Genomic DNA, 26962 nt, shown 5'->3' on the forward strand with positions numbered 1-26962 from the left:
AGGCCAAGTGTAAGGTCCTGCAGCTGAGTCAGGGCAATCCGCGATTTCATTACAGGATGGGGGATGACGTGATTGAGAGCAGCCCTGCAGAGAAGTACTTGGAGTGCTGGTTGATCTGGAGTATCGTGTCCAGTTCTGGAATCCTCAGCATAAGAAGGATATGGAACTGTTGGAACCAGTCCAGAGGAGGTCTACAAAGATGATCAGAGGGCTGGAGCACCTTCACTATGATGATAGGCTGAGAGAGTTGGGGATGTTCAGCCTGGAGAAGAGAAGGCTCAGAGGAGAGCTTATAGCGACCTTCCAGTACCTGAAGGGGCTACAGGAAAGCTGGGGAGGGACTGTTCACAGAGGCTTGTAGTGATAGGACGAGGGGCAATGGGTATAAACTGGAGAGGGGCAGATTTAGACTAGATATAAGGAGGAATTTCTTCACCATGAGAGTGGTGAGACACTGGCACAGGTTGCCCAGGGAAGCTGTGGATGCCCCATCCCTGGAGGTGTTCAAGGCCAGGTTGGATGGGGCCTTGGACAGCCTGATCCAGTGGGAGGTGTCCCTGCCCATGGCAGGGGGGTTGCAACTGGATGATCTTTAAGGTCCCTTCCAACCCAAACTGTTCTATGATGCTATGAGTCTATGATTCTATGACTCTATGATGTCCTTCTAGTAGCGAGGGGGCCCGAACCGAGCGCAGGATCGGCTGCTCAGCCGAGCGCAGGGTCGCGATCGCCTCTCCCCGCGGTGCCGGGGCGGCGCTGCAGCCGGCGGGGAGGCAGCTCCTCCTCCTCCTCCTCCTCCCCGTCCTTCCCCCCCGGCCGCGGCAGCGCTGCGGGGCCATGGACTGGCAGGTGCTGACCAGGGAGCTCTCGCTGTACCTGGAGAGCCAGGTGCGCGTGGGGCTGTTCGGCTCCGGCGTGGGCTTGTCCCTCGTGCTGGGATTCGGCGTCGCCTACGCCTGCTACTACCTCAGCAGCATCGCCAAGGTGAGCGGGAGGGCGGCGGGGGGACACCCGTCCCGACAGGGGACACCGGTCACGGCACGGGGGTCGCCCGTCGCGGTGAGGGGACACCGAGGGGACACCCGTCCCGAGAGGGGGACACGCGTCCCAGCAAGCGGACGCTCATCTCGACGAGGGGACACCCATCGGGACAGGGGGACACATGTCCCTCCGAGGGGACATCCCGTCCCAACAAGGGGACACCTGTCCCGACAGGGGGCCACCCGTCGCCATAAAGGGACACGCGTCCCGGCGAGGGGACGCCCATCTTGACGAGGGTACACCCGGCACGGCACAGGGACACCCATCGCGGCAAGGGGACGCCCGTCCTGACATGGGGACAACCATCTCGACAGGGGACCATCGCGGCAAGGGGACATCCCATCCTGACAAGGGGACACCTGTCCTGATGAAGGGACGCCCGGTATGGCACAGGGACACCCATCACAACAAGGGGACGCTCATCCCGACATGGAGACACATGTCCCGATAAGGGGACAGCTCTCCCGATGAGGGGACACCCGTACCGACAAGGGGACACCCATCGTGACAAGAGGACATTCGTCCCAGCATGGGGACACCCATCTCAACAAAGGGGCATCCTATTCCAACAAGGGGACACCTGTCCCGGCACAGGGACACCCATCACGACAAGGGGACACCAAGGGGGGACACATTCCAACAAGGGGACACCCATCTCAACAAGCGGACACCCATTCCGACAAGGTCACCTTCACCCACCCCTCCCCGGGGAGGCAGCCAGGGCCCTGCGCATCCCCTCCTCGTCCTCCCTCAGCCGGTGTTGCTACATGGTCCCGGTGGCCGGACCCCCTACCCCAGTACTGGCTCTGCGTCCCCCACCCGCCCCATTCCTGGGAACCGCTAAGGCGTCTCCTGCCTTCGCCCCCGCTCCTGGGGGAGCGCCCGCCTGGTCCTGCCCGGGCAGAGAGAGAAGGAGCTTTGGTCTGATGGGATCCTTGGAATGCTGTCCTGCCAGGGGGAGAGCTCGTCTGGGGTGATGGATTGGAAAAGGGAGTCAGGAGCCTCTCTCCACTACAAGATGAGACTTTAGGACAAGAGGGAGATGGCCTCAAGTTGTGCCAGGGGAGGTTTAGACTGGATATCAGGAAAAAAAACCTGTGCCAATAGAGTGGTGAAGCACTGGAAGAGGTGGCCCAGGGAAGTGGTGGAGTGTCCTCCTTTCCTGGGGTGTTAAAAAAGCATTTAGATGTGGCACCTTGGGATGTGGTTTAGTAGGCATGGTGGGGTTGTGTTGATGGCTGGACTTGATGCTCTTAGAGAGAGGTCTTTTCCAACCTTAACTGTTCTGTGATTCTGTGAACAAACTCCGATCTGTTCGCTGGTTTAACTACAGGGCAGGTGATAAAAGTGGTTCGCTGCCCTGTGTCTGCCTTCGGTGCCATTGTGAACACCTTTGGAACTGCTATCACCGTGCGTTCGGGGCTCAGAAACTGTACATCTTCTCATCAGCGGTGGTTTTGTAGATGAATTAGGCATTTGCAAATGACTTAGATACAGCGAGCCTGTGATCTGATCTAAAGTGGCCCTGTAGCGAAAGCACCTCGTTGAATGCTTAATCAGCTGGAAATACGCCTATCAAAATACGCCTATCGAAAGATTTATGGCTATTGAGGGCATGGGTGTTGCCACAGCACTTCACAGAACCACTGAGAACACAGCCTTCCTCTTCATCGAGAAGAGGGCACTTCATTTTGGTCAGAAGAGAACAATGTAGGGTCAGGAGGACGGACCGCTGCTCTGTGTGTGTGTAATGGTTTTCTTCAAATCACCCGTTGTTGTCCTGTTTAATGCTAGGATGTTGGAGAGTCAGCATGAAAGAGAAGTTTAAGAAATGTGGTTGCTGAAATGCAAAATGTTTGGTACACGGGAGTTTCCGGGTTAATTGGTGTTCAAACAGGCTCTGTAAGAAAAATCTCTGTATGCAGGGCATCGTTAGAGGTGAATAACTAACACGGTTGTGGTGTGCGATGGGAGGTGTCCTGCCAGATAAAAATAGGTACTGCAGGTGCACAAAGTATGCAGATGAAGCATCATTTCTGTGCATAATGGATTTGGTAAAATCTTTCTCACTTACTGTGAGACAGGAGGGTTTCAATTTGTCAGTGAAAGATACAATGCTGGGAAAAGCAGAGCTAGAAGAACGTTACCAGAAATAGGTAAGGAATCCGTTACGTTTAGTGGGTTTCATTTTTCAGTTGGACATTTTGGCATTTCGCTTGGGTTTGGTTTACTTATCTCTTTATTGAAAATGATTATATGAAATAAATTGGTTTTCTGGGAGAAGATTTAAACAAGCTTTCCTTCCTTCCTTCCTTCCTTCCTTCCTTCCTTCCTTCCTTCCTTCCTTCCTTCCTTCCTTCCTTCCTTCCTTCCTTCCTTCCTTCCTTCCTTCCTTCCTTTTATATGAATGCCCATGCCTGACTGTAGTCTTTCTTCCTAGAAACCCCAGCTGGTGGCCAGCAACGACCATTTTTGCCGCTTTCTTGAGGAATATTGCCCTGTTGTGACAGAAACTTACTATCCCACAATTTGGTGCTGGGAAGGTCGAGTGCAGACGCTCCTGCGTCCCTTTATCACCTCTAGACCCCAAGTACAGTACAGAAAGTAAGTGCCTTTCTTCTGGAAAGTAATTGATTTGGCAGCCAGCAGTTACCTTACTCCAACTGTACCACAGCTACAGTCATTGCTCAAGCTTGTGCTCATTTTTTTTTGAGTTATGTCCACCTTTATGACTCCATCCTAGGTTTGGAACCATCTCTGTCCTGGATTCAATTGATATATGTTAGGTTTAAAAGGTCAAGGCTTCCAAATAGCCCTATTTTAACTCAAGAGAGTCACGGAGCACTGAAATATTGGTTACAATATAGGGGCTGATGTGGTTGTATGTTTACAGGATCACACAGTGGTTGAGGTTGGGATGGACCTCTGGAGGTCACCTAATCCAACTCCCCTGCTTAGGCAGGGCTACCTAGAGTCAGTTGCCCTAGACCATATTGAGACACCATTTGAATATCCCAAAGGATGGTGACTCCACAGCCTCCCTGGGCAACCTGTGCCAGTGCTCAGTCACCCTCACTGTGAAAAATTGTTTCCTGATGTTCAGAGGGAACCTACTGTGTTTCAGTGTGTGCCCGTTGCCTGTGATCCCATCACTGGGCACCACTGACAGAAGCTTGGCTCTGTCCTCTTTGTGCCCTCCCTTCAGGTATTCAGAAGCATTGATAAGATCCCCCTGAGTCTTTTCTTCTCTGAGCTGATCAGTCCCTGCTCTCTTAGACTTTACTCACAGAGATGCTCCTGTCCCTTCATTATCTTCCTAACCCTTTGCTGGACTCTCCAGTATGTCCATGTCTCCCTTGTAGACGGGAGCTCAGAAATGGACTCAGTATTTCAGCTGTGGCCTCACCAATGCTGAAGAGAGGGGAAGAATCACATCCCTTGCCCTGCTGGTAACACTCCTCCTAATGCAGCCCAGGAGGCTGTTGGCCTTCTGTCCTGCGAGGATGCATTGGTGGCTCCTGTTCAACATGGTGCTCCCCAGGGGCCCCGTATCTTTCTCTGCCAAGCTGCCTTCTAGATGGTCAGCCCTGAGACTGTATTGGTACAGGAAGGAGGTTGTTCCTTCCCCAGTGCAGGACTTCACACTTCCCCTTATTGAACCTCATCAAATTTCTGTCAACCCATTTCTCCAGTCTGTTGAGGTCCCTCTGGATAGCAGCACAGTCATCTGGTGTGTCAAATATCCCTGTGTCTGTCCATTGAACCAACATGTTCAACCTTAACCATAGCATGGCCACAGTTAGCCTTGTTTTGAATGTGTAAAACTTCTAGGGTTTTCAGAGTGTCTTTTACCTGCGGGGTTTATCTTGTGTTCTTTGATACCTAAATTCTAAGAGGGAAAAAATACTGTCTTTTTTGTTTGTCCTCAGCTGATCTCTCTCACACAGAAATGAGACTTAGTCTGGCAAATGAGGCATTTGGCACAAGACCTAAGGAGAAGTACTTTTATGTGCCGGAACCTGGATGCAGCACAAGTTGTTTCAGCTCTGTTTGCATGGCAGAATAGATTTAGCATTTAGCAGCTTCCCTTAGTTTTAGTAACTAGGAAACATTTCAGTGGTATGGCCATGTCCACTTTTTCGAGCCCTTCTTGTGTACTCTCTGTTTCGAGGTTTGCAAGGGAAGAAACATAGTTCCATGGGTCAATGCTTATTTTGCACCATTTGAGATTGTGTTGGCAGTACACACCAGCATTGCATCTACTTCCCAGTACTGAAAAAGGGCAAAGCTGAGCTAATGAGTCCAATGAGGCTGACAAGCTTTAAAACCCAGAGTAGGTGCTATCAAGACTTACAAATGAAAATTCAAATGCAAGGTAGGCTTTACATTTTGGTAGTTCCTATGCCAACTGTCTTGTATGAGGTCTTCATTGCCAGAAAAGAGGGAAGATGCTGTATGTTTCTAAAAAAAAAAGACTAAAACCTGCCTTTCATTGTTAAGTGCATGCTTAGCTTCCTGGGATATTAAAACATTTCTTGCATTCTTAAGATACATGGTTTAAGATTGCACTCTAGCAAAGTTTGTGGAGATAATGGCTTTAAATTGGAAGGGGGAAGATTTAGATTAGATATTAGGAAGAAATTCTTCACGATGAGGGTTGTGAAACACTGGCACAGGTTTCCCAGGGAAGTAGTGGATGCCCCATCCCTGGAAGTGTTCACGACCAGGTTGGATGGGGCTTTGATCAGCCTGGTGGGAAGTGTCCCTGCCTGTGGTGGAGGGTGGTGGAACTGGGTGATCTTTAAGATCCCTTCCAACCTAAGCCATTCTGTGATTCTATGATTCTATGATAACAGAGTGAAAGATACAGTAGTGTGTGTCCATGTTCCGTGTGTTCAAAACGTAATGAAGTGCCTTCCATTTTACATGCTGCTTCTTTAGATGAAGAGAAGAAAATGTGATAATGTTTAACACATTGCCCAGCGTGCTATCAGAAGAGTCTCAGAAGATCCAAAGGAAAACTACAGTACACTAGGCTGTACCAAACAGAAGGCAGTGCCAAAATCACATTGGTTAAAAGCTTCCAGTCCGTCAGCAGCCGTTTATGGAAGGCCAGCTCTTCATTTACTGTAGAGGGGGAGTTGCTCTACAAACTGACTGTGCTAATTCATGTCAGCTGAAGACATGCCTCTTTCTGGGTGGTAAATGTGCAGACATACCTAGCTAAGTGGCACTTTGAGTATTAAAAATGCAGAATTCTTACTTGGTAATTTGTAGGCATTCTTAAGTCAAAGCCAGTCTGGATGGGGCTCTGAGCAACGTGATATAGCGGAAGGTGTCCCTGCCCTTGTCAGCAGGGTTGGAACTGGATGATCTTTAAGGATCCCTTCAAACACAAACCGTTCTATGATTCTATGATGCATAAATGCATATATTTTTCAATCTAATCAGTGTTGTCTTGAAATGTGCCTTTCAGCGAGCTCATTAAAACAGCAGATGGAGGACAGATTTCGTTGGATTGGTTTGATAATAACGACAGCTTATATTATCCGGATGCCAGCACAAGACCCACTGTCCTGTTATTGCCTGGCCTGACCGGAACAAGCAAGGAATCCTACATTCTTCATATGATCCATCAAAGTGAAACCCTGGGATATAGGTGCTGTTGTATTTCATCGCTAGTGTTTAACTTCTAATAAGATTGCATATGAGTATGTATATGTGTAAGATGCCTTCCTTAGGCAAATGAGACGTTAGTTTATGTAAGAAAGTATTATTAGTTATAATGGCAGTAGAATTATGTAACAGACAGTGCGTTCGGAAAGGCAGTTTTAACATCTAGAGGCTCACCCCAGAGATTGCAGTGAAAGCAAGACAAGTGTGCGCAGCCCTTTGCTGCTACTTCTCACACTACGATATCAGCATTTGTGTACCTTTACACTTTCTAGAGAAGGGGTTGTATCCAGCTCCAAGAAGACTCATGTGAACGGGTTGCTGGCAGCTGGCCTCGGAGGAGGTCGGCTTCTGAATGCCAAAATTGCTTGATTCAGCAGCCTCAAATACGTGAGTGCAGAAAGGGGAGCTAGCCTGCTCTTAGTGGTGGTAGTTAAGGAAGAGGTTTGTCACCTTTTAATTGTCACCGTTCAGTTTAGGTTTGTTATTAAGGCTTCTGGTCAGAGTTGGGTAAAATGAGTAGATTAGTCAATGAGTAGATTCCTTTATGTAATCAAATTGCTGCTACTGTGCTTTAAAATATGTTGTCATTGTTCCAGGATGTGTATTTGGAATATTACATTTTGTCTTTGCAGATTGGCTTCTAGTACTGAATATAATAAGTTCTTCAAATATCTAAATGTGAGTGCTTATGTAGGTGTCTGGCTATTTGCTCTTTGTTTGGAGGTTTGGAAAACTGCTTTACTAAGTGATGAAAGTAAAGTAGCACTTTAACTGGTCACAGTACTTTTAAAATCACTTTAAAACTTAGCAGTAAAAAATCAGGGGAGGAAAGCCCTCAGATCAACAGCTTCTTACAGTTCATTTTTTAAGTATTCCTGAGAGAAATATCTGCATTTGATCACCTCAGGAAAGAAGGCGGAGCATTAAAAAGGATTGCTTTAGGTCAGATTTCAATAAAATGCTATTTTTTTTTTTTTAAATAGCATCATTTGAGAAATACCAAAATAAGTAATTTTTCTTGTCTTTAGCCTATCTGAAATATCTTTTATTTAACAAAATTATTACAGTGAGATGGTAGACAGGAATAGAAAAATAAGATTTATTAAAAAAATATAGATCCTTAAATCAAGGCAATAGTGCTGGAAAATTCAGTGGCTCCCACCAGCACAGAGAGAAGAGAAACTTCTGGTAGTCCAGACAAAAAACATTCCCATCCCCAAGAACCTGCAGCTGAGATGCAGCTGTCATTATAATTTTGATTTGGCACATTACTTGCTATTTACTACAATTATGTAGCTTTGGAGGATGTCCACACGCAGATCTCTGACGTCCTCTTTCAGAGCTCTGCTTTAGGCTCAGCTCTGCACAGGCAGAGCTTACAGCTAGTACTTGGCCAGCTCAGAGCGCAGGCAGAACAAGACGCGTGTGCCATCTTCGAGTGACCCCTGTAGCTTCAGGGAACCCCTCTAGCTCTCATCCTGCAACCCAATCTCGACCAGCAAATTGCAGAGCTCATAAGAGTCCCACTGACCTCAATGAACTCTATTTTGGTATAAAACCTGTTCCATGCAAGTCAGACTTAAGGATCTGTATAACTGTAGATATTTATGTACTGGATTTATTCATACACTTGGCTCATTTTTCTTTATGCATTTTCAGTTTAATTTGTGTTTTAGTTACCTTTTCTAGTGAAATGAACAACGTGCGTAACTGGATTTACTTTCTCAATTTCTAGATGTGTGGTTTTTAACAATCGGGGAATTGCTGGCGAGGAGCTTTTGGTAAGGATGACTTTTAAGATAAACATCTCTCACGTATAAGCAGTATATATTTAATATGGAATGATTTGTGTCTATTTGTACAGCTGGATTTAAATGAGAGAAATTCACAGTGTATGTTAAAAATGCAGAGAAGAGAATCTGTTTGTCTGGTGGATCAATCATGTGCCGATATTTATCTTTTACTTGAAAATTCAAAGAGGCTACCTAGTCAAAACACAGTTTTTGTGAACGCTTCAATTTAGGAAATCAATTAAATTCTTCCTATCTTGTTGTGATTTAACCCCAACCAGCAACTAAGCACCAGGCAGTTGGTCACTCACTTCCTGGCCCCTGGTGGGATCGGGGAGAGAACGGGAAGAGTAAAAATGAGGCAACTTGTGGGTTGAGATAAGAATAGTTTAATAATTGAAATATATTATTAGTAATAATAAATTGAATGAAAAGGAAAATAACAAAAAAAGAGAGAGAGGTAAACCCCAAGAAAGACAAGTGATGCAAATGCAAAACAGTTGACCAATGCCTGGCCTGTTCCCGAGCAACACCCCTGGCCAACTGCCCACAGTTTTTATACACACTGTGACATCGTATGGTATGGAATATCATATGTGTCCCCTCTCAGCTTCCCGCGCAGCCCCAGCCTCCTCACTGGCAGGGCAGGGCGAGAAGCTGAGAAGTCCTTAATGTAAGCGCTGCTCAGCAACAGCCAAAACATCAGTGTTGTCAACATTATCCTCATACTAAATCCAAAACATAGCACTATACCAGCTACTAGGGAGGAATTTAACTCTCTCCCAGCCATCATACTTGTAATACTAAAATGAACAATCCTTGCCCATTTCTTTCCAAAAATACTACAGTATCTAAAATGCACACATTCAAGGAATTCTGCTTAATCAATGGAGTTTTCGCCAGTTGTTTTAACATACAAATCCAAATATAAGCAATCATAATTACTTTCCCACCTGCCAATATGAGTTTAAAATAGATTTTGAGATGGTTAAAAAGTTGTGCTACTAAAATGGTTCTGTATTATCTGTCAATGAGTTAATGAACGATAGCCATATCCTCAAAGTTAAACGTGTTCTTGTAATTTTCTCAGTGATTATGACACAAACTCAGTGACAAAAGATATTTTGTGTCTTTGCAACAGACATATCGTGTTTGCTCGGAAAGAACTGGCAATTCCACAAATGAGAAAGTCTTGAAGCTGAATGTTTTCTACAGCTAGGGGCAAGGCATGATGAAATATTGCTGAATAAGCTTTGTTTCTTCACATGCATTTTGTTGACAGTTCTGCAGCTGGAATGAATGTGCATAATACTTGGTATTGTTTTGCATTTTTTAATCCCTTGGTTTCAAACTTTCAAAAGCTCAGAATTTTTTCCCATAATCAGATAAAGCATTTCAATGCAAATATTGCCATGTTAAGAGTAGTTTTCTGCATACTTTTGGAGGTGGACCTACAAAGCAGTTTTGTGACACACAAAGTCCTTATTGATGGATTTTTGAATCGTTAAGAGAAAAGATCTCTTGTTTGCATGCATTGTGTGTATTTTACTGTAATCGGATTTACATCTTTAAGCTTTATAAGATCTTACTGGGAAGCAAACCAGCTGAAATTATTACATTTTCTGCAAAGGGGTTTCTACATTTTAATGTAAAATCCTTAGTTAATGAGTTTGAAGCACAGTTGAGCACCACAGCAGAAATTAGTCATGCAAGTAGTTCTTTTTCTAGTCTTTTTGAAGATAGATTTACACAAAATAAATACGCTATTTAAAGATTTACACAATTTACACAAAATAAATACGCTATTTAAAGAATCAGTTTTAAAATTATGTTCTAGTTTGTTATTGAAAGTCAGTGTGAATTCTGGTTATCAAATATTAGGTTGACCACATCTAATGTAAGCTAAGATGGTGTTTTAAAATATCTTCAGACAATGAGTAGACAGGCAGACATGAAAGTGTCAGGGATGAACTGAAATCAAAACGCAGCACATCTCTGTAGTTTTATAAACTTTTAATCAAATACACTTTCATTTAGAATACATTAGACTTTAGTTCCAAAAATAATTTATTTTTGCTTGTAAAGTTGACAAGTTAATTAAAATAAAACACATTCACACTGTTTATAATTAATAGGGTGAAGAGTGATTCACGTGGATAACAACTGGAAATGCAACATAAATGGAAATTAAAAACACCTCCGTTTTAATTATCAAGAGTTAGCTTTTCTTTCCTTTTTTTTAATCTTTGAATTCAGCATTTCAATATTCTTGTTAAATGTATTTTAAGTAATTAGTTTCATCTAATTAAGCTTGTTAAAATCGCCCACAAACATCCAGGCTGTTTAATGGAAACCAATTTAAAAAATACACCCTTAAAATACATTGTTGCTTCGGGCAACAAATAGGTTCAATTAACTCATAAGTAAGTATTTTTATGTTTAGTTTTAGTGCTTATACTGAATTTTGGCAGGCCAGCCACTACCTATAGCTAAGTCAAGGTCACTAACACTTAAGTAGCAACTCCATAGTTAAAAGCTTTCATTTGCTGCAGATGAAATCTAGAGAACACCACTACAAAAGCCCGTATTTTATTGTGATTCTTATTCTGTCATAAAAGGACTGATCTCCCTCCTACTGCTTTGGGTGAGGCTCAGAAGCTGTGCTTATCCTGCAGAGGCAAGGAAGGGGTTATCCAAGTCTCAGTTCCAAGTCTCAGATCAAGATTTGAAGAGACAGTGATGCTGAATAGAGAGAGAAGGGATAATACATTTGTTTCATTGCTTTAATTAATAGAATAGTTTGATAAATTAGGCAAAGGGCACTGCTGAATTTCTTTACCTATTTATTTGCTTGCATTGTGTGTAGAATGCAAATACTGGCTACTTTTCAAATGCCAACTGGCAGAACTTGAAATATAATATTTTCTTTTGCATCTTAATGCAGATGAAGATGGTTAAACTGTCATTGTAACTTTCTTTTCTGCAAATTGCGGCCTTTGTGATGTGTTTCCATTTCCTCAGGGTATTTTAAAAATACCAGTGGCTCTCTAGCTCTGATTGAGTTCTGCCTAGTTTAGCTCATCGCTCTGTGTTCAGATTTTGTCTGTGACCTGGAGGTTGTGGGTGCTGAAAATATTTGTCACCTGTTTTATTTTGCAACGATAACAACTATAACTCTTTCCTCCACCTTCCTTGTGGAACGTTCTGGGTTTATATTTGCCATTTAGCGCAGTTTCACGATAAAGGCTAAATTTATCTTGTTATATAAATGATCCACTGTTCAGTTTGCTTTGTCCTTAAAGGATAGTACAAAAGCTTATGGTGGCATTTTTCCCTCTGACTCCTTGCAGACACCAAGGACTTACTGTGCAGCGAACACAGAGGATTTAGAGGCCGTAATTCATCACGTACACAGCTTGCACCCCTCAGCACCGTTCATGGCAGCCGGTGTTTCTATGGGAGGGTAAGGTATTAAGTAACACGAGTCTCAGCTTAACTACGATGGTGAAATAAGGCTGATGGTAAATTATTACTCTGCAATACTTGCATTGCTTACTGAACTGCAATGAACTTGGGTTTGTCTCCAACAGTCGATATTCAGAAGACTTTCAGGAACTTCCTATCTTTGAGGCTTTTAGCTCTGTGTCAGGGTCAAAATTGTCCTGATGTGTTTCCATTCCAAAGGTCAAAACTGGCCAACGTTCAAAAGTTGAGGGGGGTGGAGAAAGACAGGAAGCACTGACAGACAGATTGACAACCAAACAGGTGGGCCATACAGTCTTTGGAAACTACGGAGGCTGTCTTTGGATCAGAGGGATAAAAAACAGGAACTAGAACTAACTTACCATGTTTCTTAGCAACAACCTGGAAATTACAAGATTGATTGTCGCTCTGTTTGGGTTCTGCATTGTGTGGGTAGGTTGAGCTGGAAAAGATGTGGGTATCTGCTCTGTCTGGCTCAGGAGCAGGAAGTAGTATTGTTGTTGAAGCCAGTATGGGTTGATACGGCGTGTGGTATTAAGACTTGCTGTGTCCTGGCTTCTCTCCAGAAAGCACAGCTAGAACAGACAATGACAGCACAGTTTCTTAGGAAAACCACTGCTAGAAGCTAGGAGAAATGTTCAGGCAGCCTCTTGAACAAAAATTGTAGGAAAGGAGAACTCGCGCTAGAAATACTGCAGACACTGTGGTAACTTCCTGAGACTTCCATTTTTTTTGAGACATTTTATGGAGGGTGGGCAGATATAGCCCTGTATATTGACGTTAATCTACTAACAACTTGTAGGAATTTTGGCTAAATACAGATTTGTTCAAGCAATGTAGTTATTGATAATCAAAACAAGTAAGTTGGAAGCCTTTTAAATCAGGCCAACCTTTTTCCATTCATGTTGCTGGGATTTTTCCAGTGTCTTCAGTATGAAGACATAGGAATCTTTCCAGTACATCAGTGTCTGCCTTGCTGAGAAGCCCAAAATTTGGCATAGTGCTCCAGATGCAATCTCCTAAATGCTAAAATGAGAAAATAATCTCTTTCCTAGACCTGCTTGTTTTGCTCTTACTAACAAAGCACAATAAGTCGTTAGTTGCCATCGTTGCTGTGAGGGTGCATCACTAAATCATGGTCAGATTGCCGAGGTCTTTTTGTGCAGTGCTTCTCTCTGTCCAGTCATTGATCTGTCTTAGGTGCAGGACTTTGCATTTGCTTTGGTTGAACTTTGTGAGGTTTCTGGCAGCCCATTTCTCCAGCCTGTTGAGGTCCCTGTCTTCCAGTTCACCAGCCACTCCCCACAATTTGACTTGCAAGCTTACCAAGGCTGCATTCCATCGCATCATCCATTTAATGAAGAGCACTCATAGTATTGACCCCACAAGGAACACTACTAGTAACTGGTCCAACCATTCCAGTTGGACTTCAAGCTCCTGACCACAACTTCTGAGCCTAGTGGTCTAGTCAGTTTTCCACCCACGTTGCAATTCACCTGTTCAAACTGTGTTGCTCCAATCTGGCTACATGGAGACCACGGAAAACTGTCAAAAGCCTTGCTCACATCAAAATAAGCAACACCCACTCCTTTCCTCTGATCAGTGGAGGCAGCTAGCTCATTATCAGGCAATCAGATTTTCTTCAGCCTTGGTAAATCCATGCTGGCTGTTATCAGGGACCTCGTTTACTTTTACATTCTTGGAAGTGGCTTCCAGAGGATATTCCCAAAGCGCTGAGGTTAGGCTGACCAGCCTGTATTTCCTCCTCCTTGCCATTCTTGTAGATGAGTGCCTTTTTTCCAAGCATGAGCAATACCCCACAGTTGCTGGAGGCTTTCAAAAGTCATAGAGAGGAGTCTCACAGTGACTGTGTCTGCTTCCCTCTGCAGCTTTGTTGCACCTCACGGGTCCCTTTGACACGCCTATGTCCAGCTTACATAACTGAACCCTAACTCGATCTTCCTCTGCCATGAGTAATAATTCACTCTCTGTACTCTGATCCTAGGCACAGGGACCTGACAACCCTGAGAGGCAGGGGAACCCGGGAAGCCTCCTAACTGCATTCCTGCATGTTTGAGCAATGACTGTTTCTCCCAGGCATCCCACCCCACCTCTACCTTCTGAATACTTCCTTCTTGAATTCAGCCAAGAGTAGTTTTTTGTTCCTTCATGTGGTCTTCTGCCACTCCTGCTAAACTTCCTTGCACATCAGAATGTACCAGACTTGTGCTTTATGATCAATTATCCTTAAAGTTCTCCTAGACCACTGTGCCCATTAGGGACATCTCACATGGAATCCTGCCAGCCAGGTCCCTGACAAAATCAAAGCAACTCTCCTCCAGTCCAGTATTGTACTTCTGATGCTTACCTTCCCTGCTAATTTTTGAGCTTAAAAATCCACCATTGAATAATCTTAGCATTTTTGATCATCTTTGTGTCCCTCCTCTGGACCCCCTCTAACAGATCCATGTCCTTCCTGTGCTGAGGACTCCAGAACTGAATGCAGGACTCCAGATGGGGTCTCATGAGAGCAGAGTAGAGGAACAGAATGACCTCCATGGAATTAAAGATGCATTATAAAACCACGTTTAACTGGCAGTGGTGAACACCAAAGAAGCATCTGCAGTCCAGGCCTGTCTCAATGATGACATGGGAATTTAAAGCACAGTGTTTCTTTGTCGGTAGCTTAATGTGTGGCGCACCATTACACTAGAACTAAGAGGGCCAAGGTGTAGTAGGTAGAGCACCAGGTTTTCAGGGCCAGAGGTTCAGGAGAAGGTAGCCGTTCTGTGACTGGCGTGAAAGACCAGTTTGGCCCTTAGTGCTGGTTCTGCCCTTGGCTTAACCTAGCTATGGTATCTTAAATAGTGGCAAAGCCTGTTAGTGTGGCACAGGGAATCTGTATTGTGTTCCTGGCTTTTATCTCCCTACCACCTTTGGGTGAAATTAGGCAAGATAGTCCACCGTGCTCCTCCAATATGTTTTTAAAGTATTAAACTGCAAAGAGAAAGCATATGCATAATTGTACAGAAAACTGGAAAAGTATCCTATCATCCACACAGGGACTGTTTCCATGCTTCAAAATTAATTGGAGCACTTGCATGTTTAAAATTAAGCAGGAGCAGAGATCTCACCAGGGGCATATAGTGAAATCATCCACTTGTCTTAATCTTACAGTAGTTCTTATTATCTATCCCTTTTCAACATTTTTCAAATAGCCAGTTAATCTGTACAGGACACGGTTGCCCAGTTAAGAATAAAAATCAACATTTGCTTCATAAAGGTGTAAATGAAAGTCCACTTGTTCTATTGATCTTCAATATATATTATTTTGGAAAGGGGCTTTGTTTTCTAACGCAAAGATTCCTAAACCTTCTCTCTACCACACAGATTCTGTGAGTTCTTTTAGAGCAGTGGCTTCTTCTACTACCACAACTTTATTTTCATTGGTTTATGGTTCAGTGCTTTTACAGTGACTGGTGACTCTCAGGTTCATCCTTTTCTCTGGGTGAGAGCGAACACATGCGACCTCCCTCCTGTACGTGTGACAGGTGACTCTCCTCTTCAGGTTCAACCGTGTGAGCTTGATGGCAGGAGCCCACTCCCAATTCCTGTTTGCTGTTCTTTTCCTGCTGGTTCCTACCAACTGGCAAGTCTTTGGTAATACCAAAGACTGGTTTCCCTTTTGCACTGCTGTCCAGTGATCTGGTAGCTGGTGCACAGGGATAGTCTCTGTGATGGCAGGCAGGCTCATGACACCTTTGCTCTAAAGGCAGCTGTCTCTTGAAGTGAGGTTGATGACATCAAGGTACAGAGTGCTAGAGGTCCAGAGAGCTATATTAAGCTGTAGAACTTGTAATGGTTTGAATTAAATGTTTGATATTAAAATTCTGGTTATGAACTTCTGGGCCTCAAGCAGTAAAGTAAGACTTCACAGCTTTTCTGTAGTATTTTTCTTTCACTCTCTTCCTGACATTTTAATTTTGCTGTGTTTGAAGGGTCAGGTATTGGTGAGCTTTCCCCTTATTTCAACTCAACTCCACATTGGCAGCAGAGACTGTAAGTTGCGATTGGTCAGAAATGCAAGGTTTAAGCCATTTATTTGGCTCATAACTGTGTTTCACTAGTTTTATTCATTGTCAAACACTTCATTCTTTACATAGTTTGTGTTAAAGAATGGCTGTGTCCTCTCCTGTGTGTGAGGTGAGGTAAAAGCATTCCCTTCAACTCAAAAAACAGGTTTGTAGTGAGGCAGGCGTGCCAGGGACAGCTTGCATTTGTCAGGCACACGGATCAGATTTATCAGATCAGGAAGACCAAGAGCTTGTAAAACAGTAAAGCTTACTAACAACTTGGGAATACCTGTTCTATGACTAAGATACATTTATTTGACCTTTTCCTTCCTTTTAGTGATATAATTAGGACTAGTACATCTCCATTTATTTCTAAATGCACTCCTACCCACATCCTACACAGTGCACTCAGTTCCTCTCTGACAGTAGCGAGAGAAAGCAAACTTCATGAGTCATACATTGATCACATTGACTACCTGTTACAAATATTAGGCACAACAGCGGGGCTGATACAAGGAACTGTTGAAAAACAGACAAAAAGCTGGCTGATTGTTGTATTTGCTTTAAATTGAAGCAAACTATTTGATAGTATGTTTCTGTTTTTCATTTCTGTTTGTAGCATGCTTCTTTTAAATTACCTGGGCAAAACTGGCAGAGACACTCCTTTAATGGCAGCTGCAATTTTCTCTGCGGGTTGGAATGTTTTTGAATCTGTAGAATCTCTGGAGAAGCCGCTAAACTGGCTTCTTTTCAACTATTACTTGACTACTTGTCTACAGTCCTCTATCAGCAGGTGAGTTGCCTTCTAAGCTATTTAGCAAGGTGGAAGGATGTTAGCATGAGACCTACAGCAGGTATAATAATACAGGCAAGATTAACGCTGTAACAGCGCTTCACATGGCTGTTCTGTGTGCAGACATGAGGGTGGTGAGGCACTGGCATGGGTTGCCAAGGGAAGCTGTGGATGCCCCATCCCTGGAAGTGTCCAAGGCCAGGTTGGATGGGGCCTTGAGCAGCCTGGTCTAGTGGGAGGTGTCCGTGCCCGTCACAGGGGATTGGAGCTGGATGATCTTTAAGGTCCCTTCTAACCCAAACCATTGTATCATTCTATGATTCTATGATTCTTCTGGAAGTTTTGAAATCAAAAGGATCTTTGCAAGGAAAATTGTCATTAATGTGACTAAATTTCTCTGCTCCTCAAGAGGTTTGGCACAAGACTAATGAACTTCTATATTTATGGATGAAATATTGAAATATTGACTTTCAGTATATATGTATCAACATTGATTCTTTTAAGTTGGCGTTGACTGGAAAGCCATAGAAGGGACTTGTTCACCCTTTGCTTAATAAAATTAGGGTGTATTCTTTATTCCCAAATATTAAGTTCTCTTTTCTTTGGCATCTTTCTCATAGCTTATGCAGATTTTTACTATGTTGCTGGATGTACCTGCATAGGAATGAACGATTCTCCTGCTTTTGGATTCCAGACAGTTTTTTCATGTGACAGAAAATCCAAACCAAGCATGTTCTTGTTAGGGAATTATTTCTATAAATGTATCTGCAAAGCAGAGGACTTCGACGTCTGTTTATATACCGAGAAATAAGCCTTCCAATTTTTCTCTCTTTTTAGGCATCGAAAAATGTTGGAGAAATTATTTGATATGGATCTTGTGATGAAGGTACGTGAAACTGTTACTTCTGCTTTAACTGGATGCTGTTTTCCAAATGCTGATGTATTTCCCTATCTGAATTCTGTACTTCAGGCTAGAACTGTTAGAGAATTTGATAAGCAGTTCACTTCAGTCATGTTTGGCTACCCTACAATTGATGATTACTATGAAGATGCTAGCCCGTGCCGCAAGCTGAAGTCAGTAGGAATTCCAGTTTTATGTCTAAACTCTATGGATGATGTTTTCTCACCAGGTCACGGTAAGTTTAGGCTTTTTAAAATATATTTATCTGTATATGCAATTGTTGAGACAAATGGCATAGGTCTGAGAATAAACTCAGACCTATATGTGGAGGTGTATTTAAATGTTACTTGTAAGTAGGATTAGAACCTCCAGGGATGGATCAGCCTTGCATTTTACTTACAGTGTAAGACACATAAAACAAGCTGACGATGGAGAGACCTGATTTGTACAGAAGGCAGAATGTAGAATGGAATGGTGATCATTAGCCATTAGGAGACTCTTTGTAGTCAAAAGGAAGGAATATGCACGTTTAAGGTGTGAGTTACCTCACCGTAAGGAAGATGTCAGATGTGTTGCCCTCTCAGAAGCACCCATGTCTATTCACCAAGTAAAATACAGCCTATGATGAGGAACTTGGATTCAGATGTCTGGATTGTAGAGATTCAGAGTTCAATGAAAGTGAAAACAATTAATTTTTTTCTTGCCATTTTTCAACTCAGTCCCTACAAAGAACATCTAGGAGTTGCTTAAATTTCAGATGACTCAAAATCCTCAACCATTAATCTCAGTGCCATCTCTAGTGCCTGAAAATTAAAAGTAAGAAAAATCATAGAATCATAGAATAGTTTGGGCTGGAAGAGACCTTAAAGATCATCCAGTTCCAACCACCCTGCCATGGGCAGGGACACCTCCCTCCAGGGATAGGGCATCCACAACTTCTCAGGGCAACCTGTGCCAGTGCCTCACCATTCTCATGGTGAACAAATTCCTCCTTATGCCTAATCTAAATCTTCCTCTCTCCAGTTTATATCCATTGCCCCTAGTCCTATTACTACAAGCCTTTGTCAACAGAGTCCCTCCCCAGCTTTCTTGTAGCCCCTTCAGGTACTGGAGGAGCTTGGCCACTTGCTCTTTCTATTATAAGTATGTCATATCCAGGAAATCATAGAATAGTTTGGGTTGGAAGGGACCTTTAAAGCTCATCTAATCCAGCCACCCTGCAATGAGCAGGGACATCTTCAACCAGATCAGGTTGTTCAGAGCCCTGTCCAACCTGGCCTGGAGTATATCCAGGGATGGGGCATCTACCACCTCTGTGGGTAACCTGTGCCAGTGTTTCACCAGCTTCAGCATAAAAGATTCTTCCTCATATCTTGTCAGAATTGACCTCAGTTTGTGGTTTCTGTTCTACAGTGAAGTAGTAACTGTGGCAGGAGTAAGCTAGCTAGTTAGCTCAAATAACAACAGCGATGAACCAGACAGCATGCCTCTATGCCTATAGGATTAGTTAACCTTTTCCAGCCTATTCCCACTGGGATCTTATTTAGCTAGATAAAAGCTAGTGCAGGTACTCCATCCCTTGTCTCTTCATTTTAGACTATAACCTTCAGCTCTCAAGAGCCAACAACCTTGACCTCAAGAAATTCAATCTGAACACAAGAAAACCGTTCTTTACTGTGAGAGTGGTCAGACGCTGTCATGGACAGGTTGTGGAGTCTCCATCTATGGAGATACTCAAAAGCTGACTGGACACAGTCCTGGCCAGGCTGCTGTAGGCAACCTGCTTGAGTGGGCTAGTTGGACTAGATGGTCTCGAGAGGTCTCTTACAGGGTCAACAGTGCTGCATTTGTGTAGTCTGGCTTGCCAAAAGAGTCAGTCCCCTAGAGTACAGCTGTAGCAGGTCTCTCCTCCCTGAAGCTGTTTTCTATAAGAAACACAGCTCTTGGTGAGCAGTGGATTACAGGGATGGTCTCTTGTGTAAGATTAAGTATCAAGCCTGTTAGAATGCCTTAGAAGCCTTGCAGCATAGAGGAGGGTGACGTAAAGCACCAGCACTTCTGAAACAATAAATGTTAGAGTCTGCTGTAAGGACCACCCATCCTCTCTTAAACTCCGACTCTAACCAGCTTTTCTTCATGAACATGTTTGGATTTCATTTATTCCTTGTTCACAGAGTTAATGCTGTTGGCTGTAAATGATTGCCCTTGTGCTGACAAGTTTACCTTAGAAAGGGCTATCGGGACAAAGCTGATTTACAGCTAATAGCACGACTCCTTTATTTGCTTGCACTATGTACCCTCAGTGTGAAAGTTGTGCCAGCAGGAGGCACAGGGCACCCTGATTTGCAGCCTAGAATTTATGGCTGCTGCCATCAGTTACTGGAGTTCCTTCATCTTGACACTTTTGTGGGCTGTTTTATGTTAGCAAACATAAAGGGCTGGTGTTACACTTAGTTCTGGCAACTGGCTTGTTTTTTTCTGACTTAAAAGTGTGTGAACCTATGTAAGCCTGTGGCAACCAGAGTCAGTTTCCAGTCACAACTGTATAAGGGATTCAAGGCCACAGAATTTCCTCTCAGCCAGACCCCAGTGTTCTGTTGGCTTTGAGCATTGGTTATTTCATGCCTCATCTCTCCCAGTAATACCTACCAGCTTTTAAGCTACCTTCCACCTCTGTTGTAGATAGCTGTAGTTTCCAGCAGCTGGGAAACAGGCCTAGAAAACTTACTAGGGAGAAAGCTATGTCAGAATTCCTTTGTGTTTAAATATCCTTCATAAAGCCAGCCACATTTATCTCCGTATAACAGAGCTTAGGAGACACAAACCCAAGTCTGCTTTGTCACTACAGAAAAGCAACCTAAAGAGAGACTGTCCTTTAAAAGCACAGATACTGTCTCTCTTGCGTCTTACTAACTGATCCCTTCTTCTCATGTAGTTCTTTGCTACCCCTTGTGTTTCCCAGCAATTATTTTTTAATATATTGTGAAAATGTGCCTTTTGTTCTCAATCCTGTATTAGGAAGAACCAATTCATTTGCTGTCCTTCTCAATGTTGCTGTTTCAAGTCCATTGAGCTTGGCAACTGACGTACCTGTAGTTTAATTCTGGAATGCAGTTCTTATACCACATAACACTAACTAAGGAAAGCAAATGCATTCTTCATTGCATGACACTTCTCTCACCGGAGCTAATTTAAAAGAGCCATTGCTTCAGGAGATACGTAATATAACGAAGTTGGGCCCTTTTATTTTGTAAGTGTCAAAAATAAATCAAGAAGATGGAATGACAGCACTCATTATTGGTGTCACATTTAACTTTTGATCTGAAGTGGCATTTTCTTCTCAGAGACTTTAAGCAGCGTATTAGGCAGACGACTTAAATTTCACTATACTAATGCCTGGCTAATTGCCGCCGGTGAGTGTTGTGCCCAAGCTGAAAGCCTGCCCTTCAAGCTAGGTACTATGCCAGCTCCCTCCTGAGCCACTGTGCCAAAAAAGCGCATGTCTGAAGCTCAATTATACTCTTTATTGTACTCTCTGAACCTTTTCTGTCCCTCTGAATCCAAACTTGGAGTAATTGCTCTTAGGTGTTATTTTGCACCCTATTACATAAAAAGCACAGTTGAATTAAGTTGTCCAGAGAGACCGAGTGGCCAAGGAATGCCCAGACAGAGGTGTCCAAGGCCAGGCTGGATGAAGTTTTCAGCAACCTGACGTAGTGGAAGGTGTCCCTGCCCGTGGCAGAGGGGGTGGAACTGGGTGATCTTTAAGGTCCCTTCAAGCCCAAACCATTCTGTGATTCTATGAAGTCAACCAAACAACGGAACAGAAAGCCTGACAGCAGTGACTTATTTACACTGATGCTGCTTCACTCGTATGTTTTTTCTATTGTTTCTTTTTAAAAAGTACTTGTTGCAAAGAACATACCACAAATGGATTTTGAACGAGGTAATTATGTGCATACATATTTACATTGTGTTCTGTGATCACAAATAACAGGTCACTTCATGCTGGATCAAACAGTAGCACAGATTTTGGTCAGCAGAAACAAAAGTGCAAGGTTACATGTGGACAAAATCAAACAGCAGTATCTTTTGGCATGCCATCATATATCCTAGAGTGCATGACATGCAGTGCTCAATTCCCCTTTATGTTGCAAAATTTGCTCTTTTGCATTGTGGGTTTATTTGTGAATGGCTAACAGCCCCTAGAGACAGCCTTGAGAAAAGTACCACACTACTGCCAAGCATCATTTGCATTTTGGCACTGGAGGGCAACACAACATATTCAGTTCTCTCCTGAGAAGCTGCGGAGCAAGAAACTGCTGGGAAGGAGTCATGCAAATGGTTACCCAACTGTACCATGAGTGGCTGTGCCAAGGGCAGGCGTCCTGCTCACCGCAGGGGAGGTACGAGCAGAGAGGTAACAGCAGGTCAAACATCGCACCTACTAAAAATCCTCACTGAAGATAGAAGGAAATGACTGCATATTCAGTAGAGTGCTACAGCTTGTGATAATTCCCTGGCAGAATTCTGCTGTAAACACATGTTAGTTAGAATTGGGAGAACTTCAGGATGGGGCAGATGACATTCGTAAAGACTTGTGCGCAGCTGACAGCTTGTCTGGCACAGAAGATAACCAGCATCCTAGTGCTGGTAGGCTTCTAGGAGAGAGCTGCTGTAGCTGTTTGGAGGCAGGCAGCACGTGGCACCCACCACAGTATTAACAGTCAGTTTGAGAATGAATACCTAACCATCAGCAAAGTGATTTGGAAGGTATCATTACGCTGGCAACCTCTGAATGACAGGTATGCAGAGGTGTCGGGGAGCTTAGCCTGTAAGGGCTTCGGCAGCTGGGTTGGCACAGCGGAGGAGACGTATACTGTCATCTCCCTTCCACACACCCTAGCAAAGCACCTTCTTGGCAAGAAAGGATATTTCTCTCTGCCCTTTGACACTGATCTGACAAAGAGAACAATCATCACGTTCTTGCACGGTCTTAGCTAAACAAGGGCTGGGTTCAGGACAGTATGCAGCTGATCCTGAATCCATTAGGATCAATGGGGTCCTTGTGTTATCTCTGATTCTTGGAGATCAATCTGGCTCTCCTCGCACACTCCTCACTATAACTTTCCATGTAAGCCCATCCCCATCCATTAGTCACCTCAGCAACCCGGGAGGAAGCTGGAGAATGGCTACACAAAATGTGATTCATCGCCTGAAACAGGAATGAGGGACTCGGGCTTTAGTCTCATCCCCACTTCGCTATGAGGATTCTGCTCAATATGGCCCATGCACCACAGAGAGCAGAAGAGGAGCAGATGGCTTAGTACAGATAAGTGGGCAAATGCAGTCAGCAGAAGCTGACATGAATTGTAGCCACTGTCTTTGTATGCGGCAATGTGTTCATCCATAGAATCCAAGGGAGCCAGATCAGAGATTGCTGGGCAGATGAACTGAGGCAAAACTCTAGAGGAGTACTTGCTGAGTCTGGAGTCTGAAAATGACGCATGTTTTGGATTGCAAGAAATAACACATTGTTTTCTGCATCTCTTGTTTTCAGACTCTGCTATTTCCCAGTCAAGGCTGACAGGCCCCAGGCTTTTATTTCATTGATTTTTCTTTTTAGTCTTGCCTCAGCGTTGGTTTGAAAGACCCAGATACTGCTTATAGTATTTTCAGTTTTCCAGCTGAACAAAGGAAAAGCCAAGGACTTCTTGTAGAGACAGTGAGAAGCGCAGTTTCTTCCACCTAGTAAAGAATCAGAATCACTTACTAAATGCTGGAATCTATAAACCACTTAGATGCATGTAACTTTGAAAGGATGAAAAGAGTGAAAGAAATTAATAACACCAAAAGGCAAAGAGTCTCACATACTCTGCAAGAGAATCTTCATTGCACTCTGGAGCTCAGTCTGTGCTCCGATCCGGGCACAACCGAGTACCTTATGTTACGGGCAGGGATGTTTTAATGCAGCATTTATGAAGACCCTGACCCTGCTGTGGATTAGGTTGGTTTAGCATCCATGCTGAGGTGCTGGAGTGGAACAGAGCCTGTCATTCCAGCCACTGCTAGAAAGGATCTCTGAGGCACAGACTGCTCCCCTGCCTCTGTGGGCCCAGTGCTTCTGCCCTGATCTATGTTAAGTTGTGCAGCTGTTCGCCACAGTCATTGCATTCAAGATCTCCAGCAGCATACTCTGGCTGTGGGTCCTTCCCTGGCTAAGGGATGGCTCCGTGCTGTTACTCTGGTTGCTGAAAATGAAGGCAGGTCAGCGTCTGAAGCACACAGCAATGAGTCTGCCAGCTTCCAAATGAAAGGCAGGAACTCCGCTATAAAGAAGGTAGTGCTAGGCACGGATAAGGACTATTCGAGGAGAATGACCTTTGAGATAGCAAATGTATAAAGGAGTAAAGGAAAGCAGGCTCCTAGAAATGGGGGGAAGGGTATTTCTGAAGGAAGTTCAGTCAGAAAGGGACGTGGACAACTGAATCCTCCCTCCTTCAAAAGTGAACATGATTAAAAGTCTCTCTTCAAAAATACTTCTTAATAAATAAGGCAGCAATAGAAATCCTGCGAGTGACTCGCTGCTTTGTGTTGTACTGCCAAGGCGTTTTTAACTTAGCACTGTATGACCTAAAATCAGATTTATTTTCTTGTGGAATCATAATGTTTTTAGACAATAAGTAAAATTCCTGTTACTCCCTTCTGCCTGCACACATCAGGTCTTCTTTTGCAGTTGTTTTTTTTCTGACAATCCAGAGTAATCAAAAAACTTGTATGATTTTTTTTTCCTTCCATGAAGTATATTATTTGAAACTGGAACTTTAAAAGGCATTCTTCTCTGAGGTGTACTGCAATTTCTGCCTGTTTGGGAGTACATTTCTCATACCCCAAGTTTCAGAGGAAGTTGCTTAAAGTAACTTAATTTCTGTATCAAAAGCACAAACACCATAGCTCCACAAAGCTCCACCTTGTCTCAGACAGTTCATACGATAAGAGTGTTATCTCACCCCACTGAAATGCAATTTTGCAGTCCTGCTTTCTCTGTTGTCAGCCTACAAGCTGACCTTGATTTTCTTTCACAAAGAGACCCGCGGAAGCGATTCCACTGATTTAGACACACATCTATGCATATTCAAAATAAGATGCACTGGAGCCTCCCCTCCTGCACTTATCAAGATCAGCAGAGGTCTCAGGTGTATTTCACTGATGACTTTAAGTGAACTGGAGGCTGTCACTGCAAGGGCCACCTCACCACAGTCCTCATCTGACTGGCCTCCTGCCATTCATGTACTGGTATTAGCGTGGGGAACCAGATTAGGGAGCTGAAAAACTAACCCAGCGAAAGAAAAATCCTTGTAATATCTGGTCTAGTAATCTAAATTCCAAATTAAGTAATTTTTCTAGCAGTCAGCATTCAGCAGAGAACCACTAACCTACTGGCTGACACGGAGCAGCTTTCTGTGTCCTCATGCAGTTGTTTGCCCTTCCTCTTTCTGTTTACCACACGTATTTTATTTATGAGCTTCTCAGTGTGTTTGTGTGGTGTGGTCTAAATGTGCAGGTGTAAATATCTGGCAAACCAGATATAATAATGATAACCCAGGATGATCTTTAATATTACCTGATAAGATTTTTTTCTGTAAGTTATCCTATCATGACATTAAAGGCTTTGTGTTTGGAGTTTCCTACAAAAAGAATGAGCTTCATAATTCAGGTTGCCATTCTTCAGTTTTTCCAAAGTTGGATATCGCAACACAAGTTAGAAACTACAGGTCTGATGGCCCTTTCACTTCCACAATTCATACCTAAACATAAATATGCATTAACATGGGGGCTGTTCTATCGGTAGGACTGAAAGAAAACTGAAACCCAGGCATTTCTGAAAATTTCAGAAAAATCACACAGATAAGGTGAGTTAATGGTGAAGAGAGAAATGGCTTTTGACGCAGCTATGGTTCTACGTCCTGCAGTATGTATATATTAGTAGCATATGTTAATGTTGTGCATAGTTATTCATATATAGGATGTGAAACATGTAAGAGAAAATATTTATTGGCTGGCATTTCATAGAAGAGAAGGACTTAAAACTTCTTTCTCCCTCCCGCCTTTTTAGCTATACCAGTAGAAACTGCCAGACAAAATGCAAACGTTGCTTTGGTCCTGACTTCGTGCGGAGGCCACATTGGTTTTCTGGAAGGAATTTGGCCAAGGAAGTGCACTTACATGGACAGAGTCTTCAAGCAGTTTGTGCAAGCTGTGTTTGAGCACGGGAACAAAATCTTTAGCATGTAGCTTCGGACCGCTATTATAACACAGTGGCACGTTCTGACAAGGGCAGTTAAGCTTAATGCACAAATTTAACTCCTGTAAGCCAGCAAATGGATAAAGTCCATTACTACATGCAAAAATATTTTTTGCCTAAGATTTTGTAGCAAGAAACTAAGTTTTATGTTGTCACTTTTATATTTATTTTTAATATGCCTTACTAAGAATGACCTTAAATGAAACAGCATTCTGCATACATCAAATTGCACTTATCCAAACCCATCAAGTAAATGGATTATAATTCCTCAGGATTTTCATTTAAACCAGTATTTATTTAGGAGGCTTAATTTAGGTGGCTTCTAATATTAGAAGGGCAACACTTAAAATAGTATATATTATCCTGTCACATGTAGTACAAGTTGGCCCATTCCTTAGGGCACTGATGGTGAGAATCTTTAAACGTGAAAACAAAAGGAGGAGGGAACACAAAGAATCACTGGTTCTTTAAATAAGTCAAAATTTCAGCATGTTATTCTATAGCATTAGGATGATACCTGCTTTTGCTGTTCTAATTGAGAGTATCCAGATTTAGGGCCAGTTACTGTTTTTTAAACTACGTCAATGCCATACATGTCTTACATGATTATTTTTTAAACAGCTAATTTATAGTGTTTACATATAACCAAAAGGTTCCTTTAAAACAGTACTGTAATAACTTATGTAATTAAAAGACATCTCATGTTTCAAAGTTCATGTAAAGCTGGGTGTTGTCATAGATTGTAATACATACTTGGTATAACTGGTAAACTTGATGATTCTATCTGTTATGTTTATATACTATTACCCTGCAAGAACATTTTAGTTTTAAAGAATAAACATTAGAACGTCAGGAAATTACTATATAATCTGCTTTACATAAAAAAAATAATTATCCAAA

At 43.1% G+C, this 26962-nt stretch overlaps 1 protein-coding gene across 2 annotated transcripts; it reads left to right on the forward strand.

Moving 5' to 3' along the window:
• Positions 1-778: 778 nt before the first annotated feature.
• On the forward strand, positions 779-26962 carry ABHD3 (abhydrolase domain containing 3, phospholipase). 2 transcript variants are annotated; one of them, XM_009563245.2, is made up of 9 exons: positions 781-984; positions 3482-3645; positions 6518-6700; positions 8453-8498; positions 11858-11970; positions 16683-16856; positions 17694-17742; positions 17827-17992; positions 25874-26962. In XM_009563245.2, the coding sequence occupies exons 1-9, from the start codon at positions 838-840 to the stop codon at positions 26050-26052; spliced, it is 1221 nt and encodes a 406-aa protein (XP_009561540.1). In that variant the 5' UTR covers positions 781-837; the 3' UTR covers positions 26053-26962. The 2 variants fall into 2 exon arrangements, with proteins under 2 accessions (XP_053915070.1, XP_009561540.1); XM_054059095.1 differs by lacking the exon at positions 16683-16856 and having other exon boundaries at positions 779-984.

This window comes from Cuculus canorus, chromosome 2 (genome assembly GCF_017976375.1).
Source record: "Cuculus canorus isolate bCucCan1 chromosome 2, bCucCan1.pri, whole genome shotgun sequence".
Classification (NCBI taxonomy): Eukaryota; Metazoa; Chordata; class Aves; order Cuculiformes; family Cuculidae; genus Cuculus; species Cuculus canorus.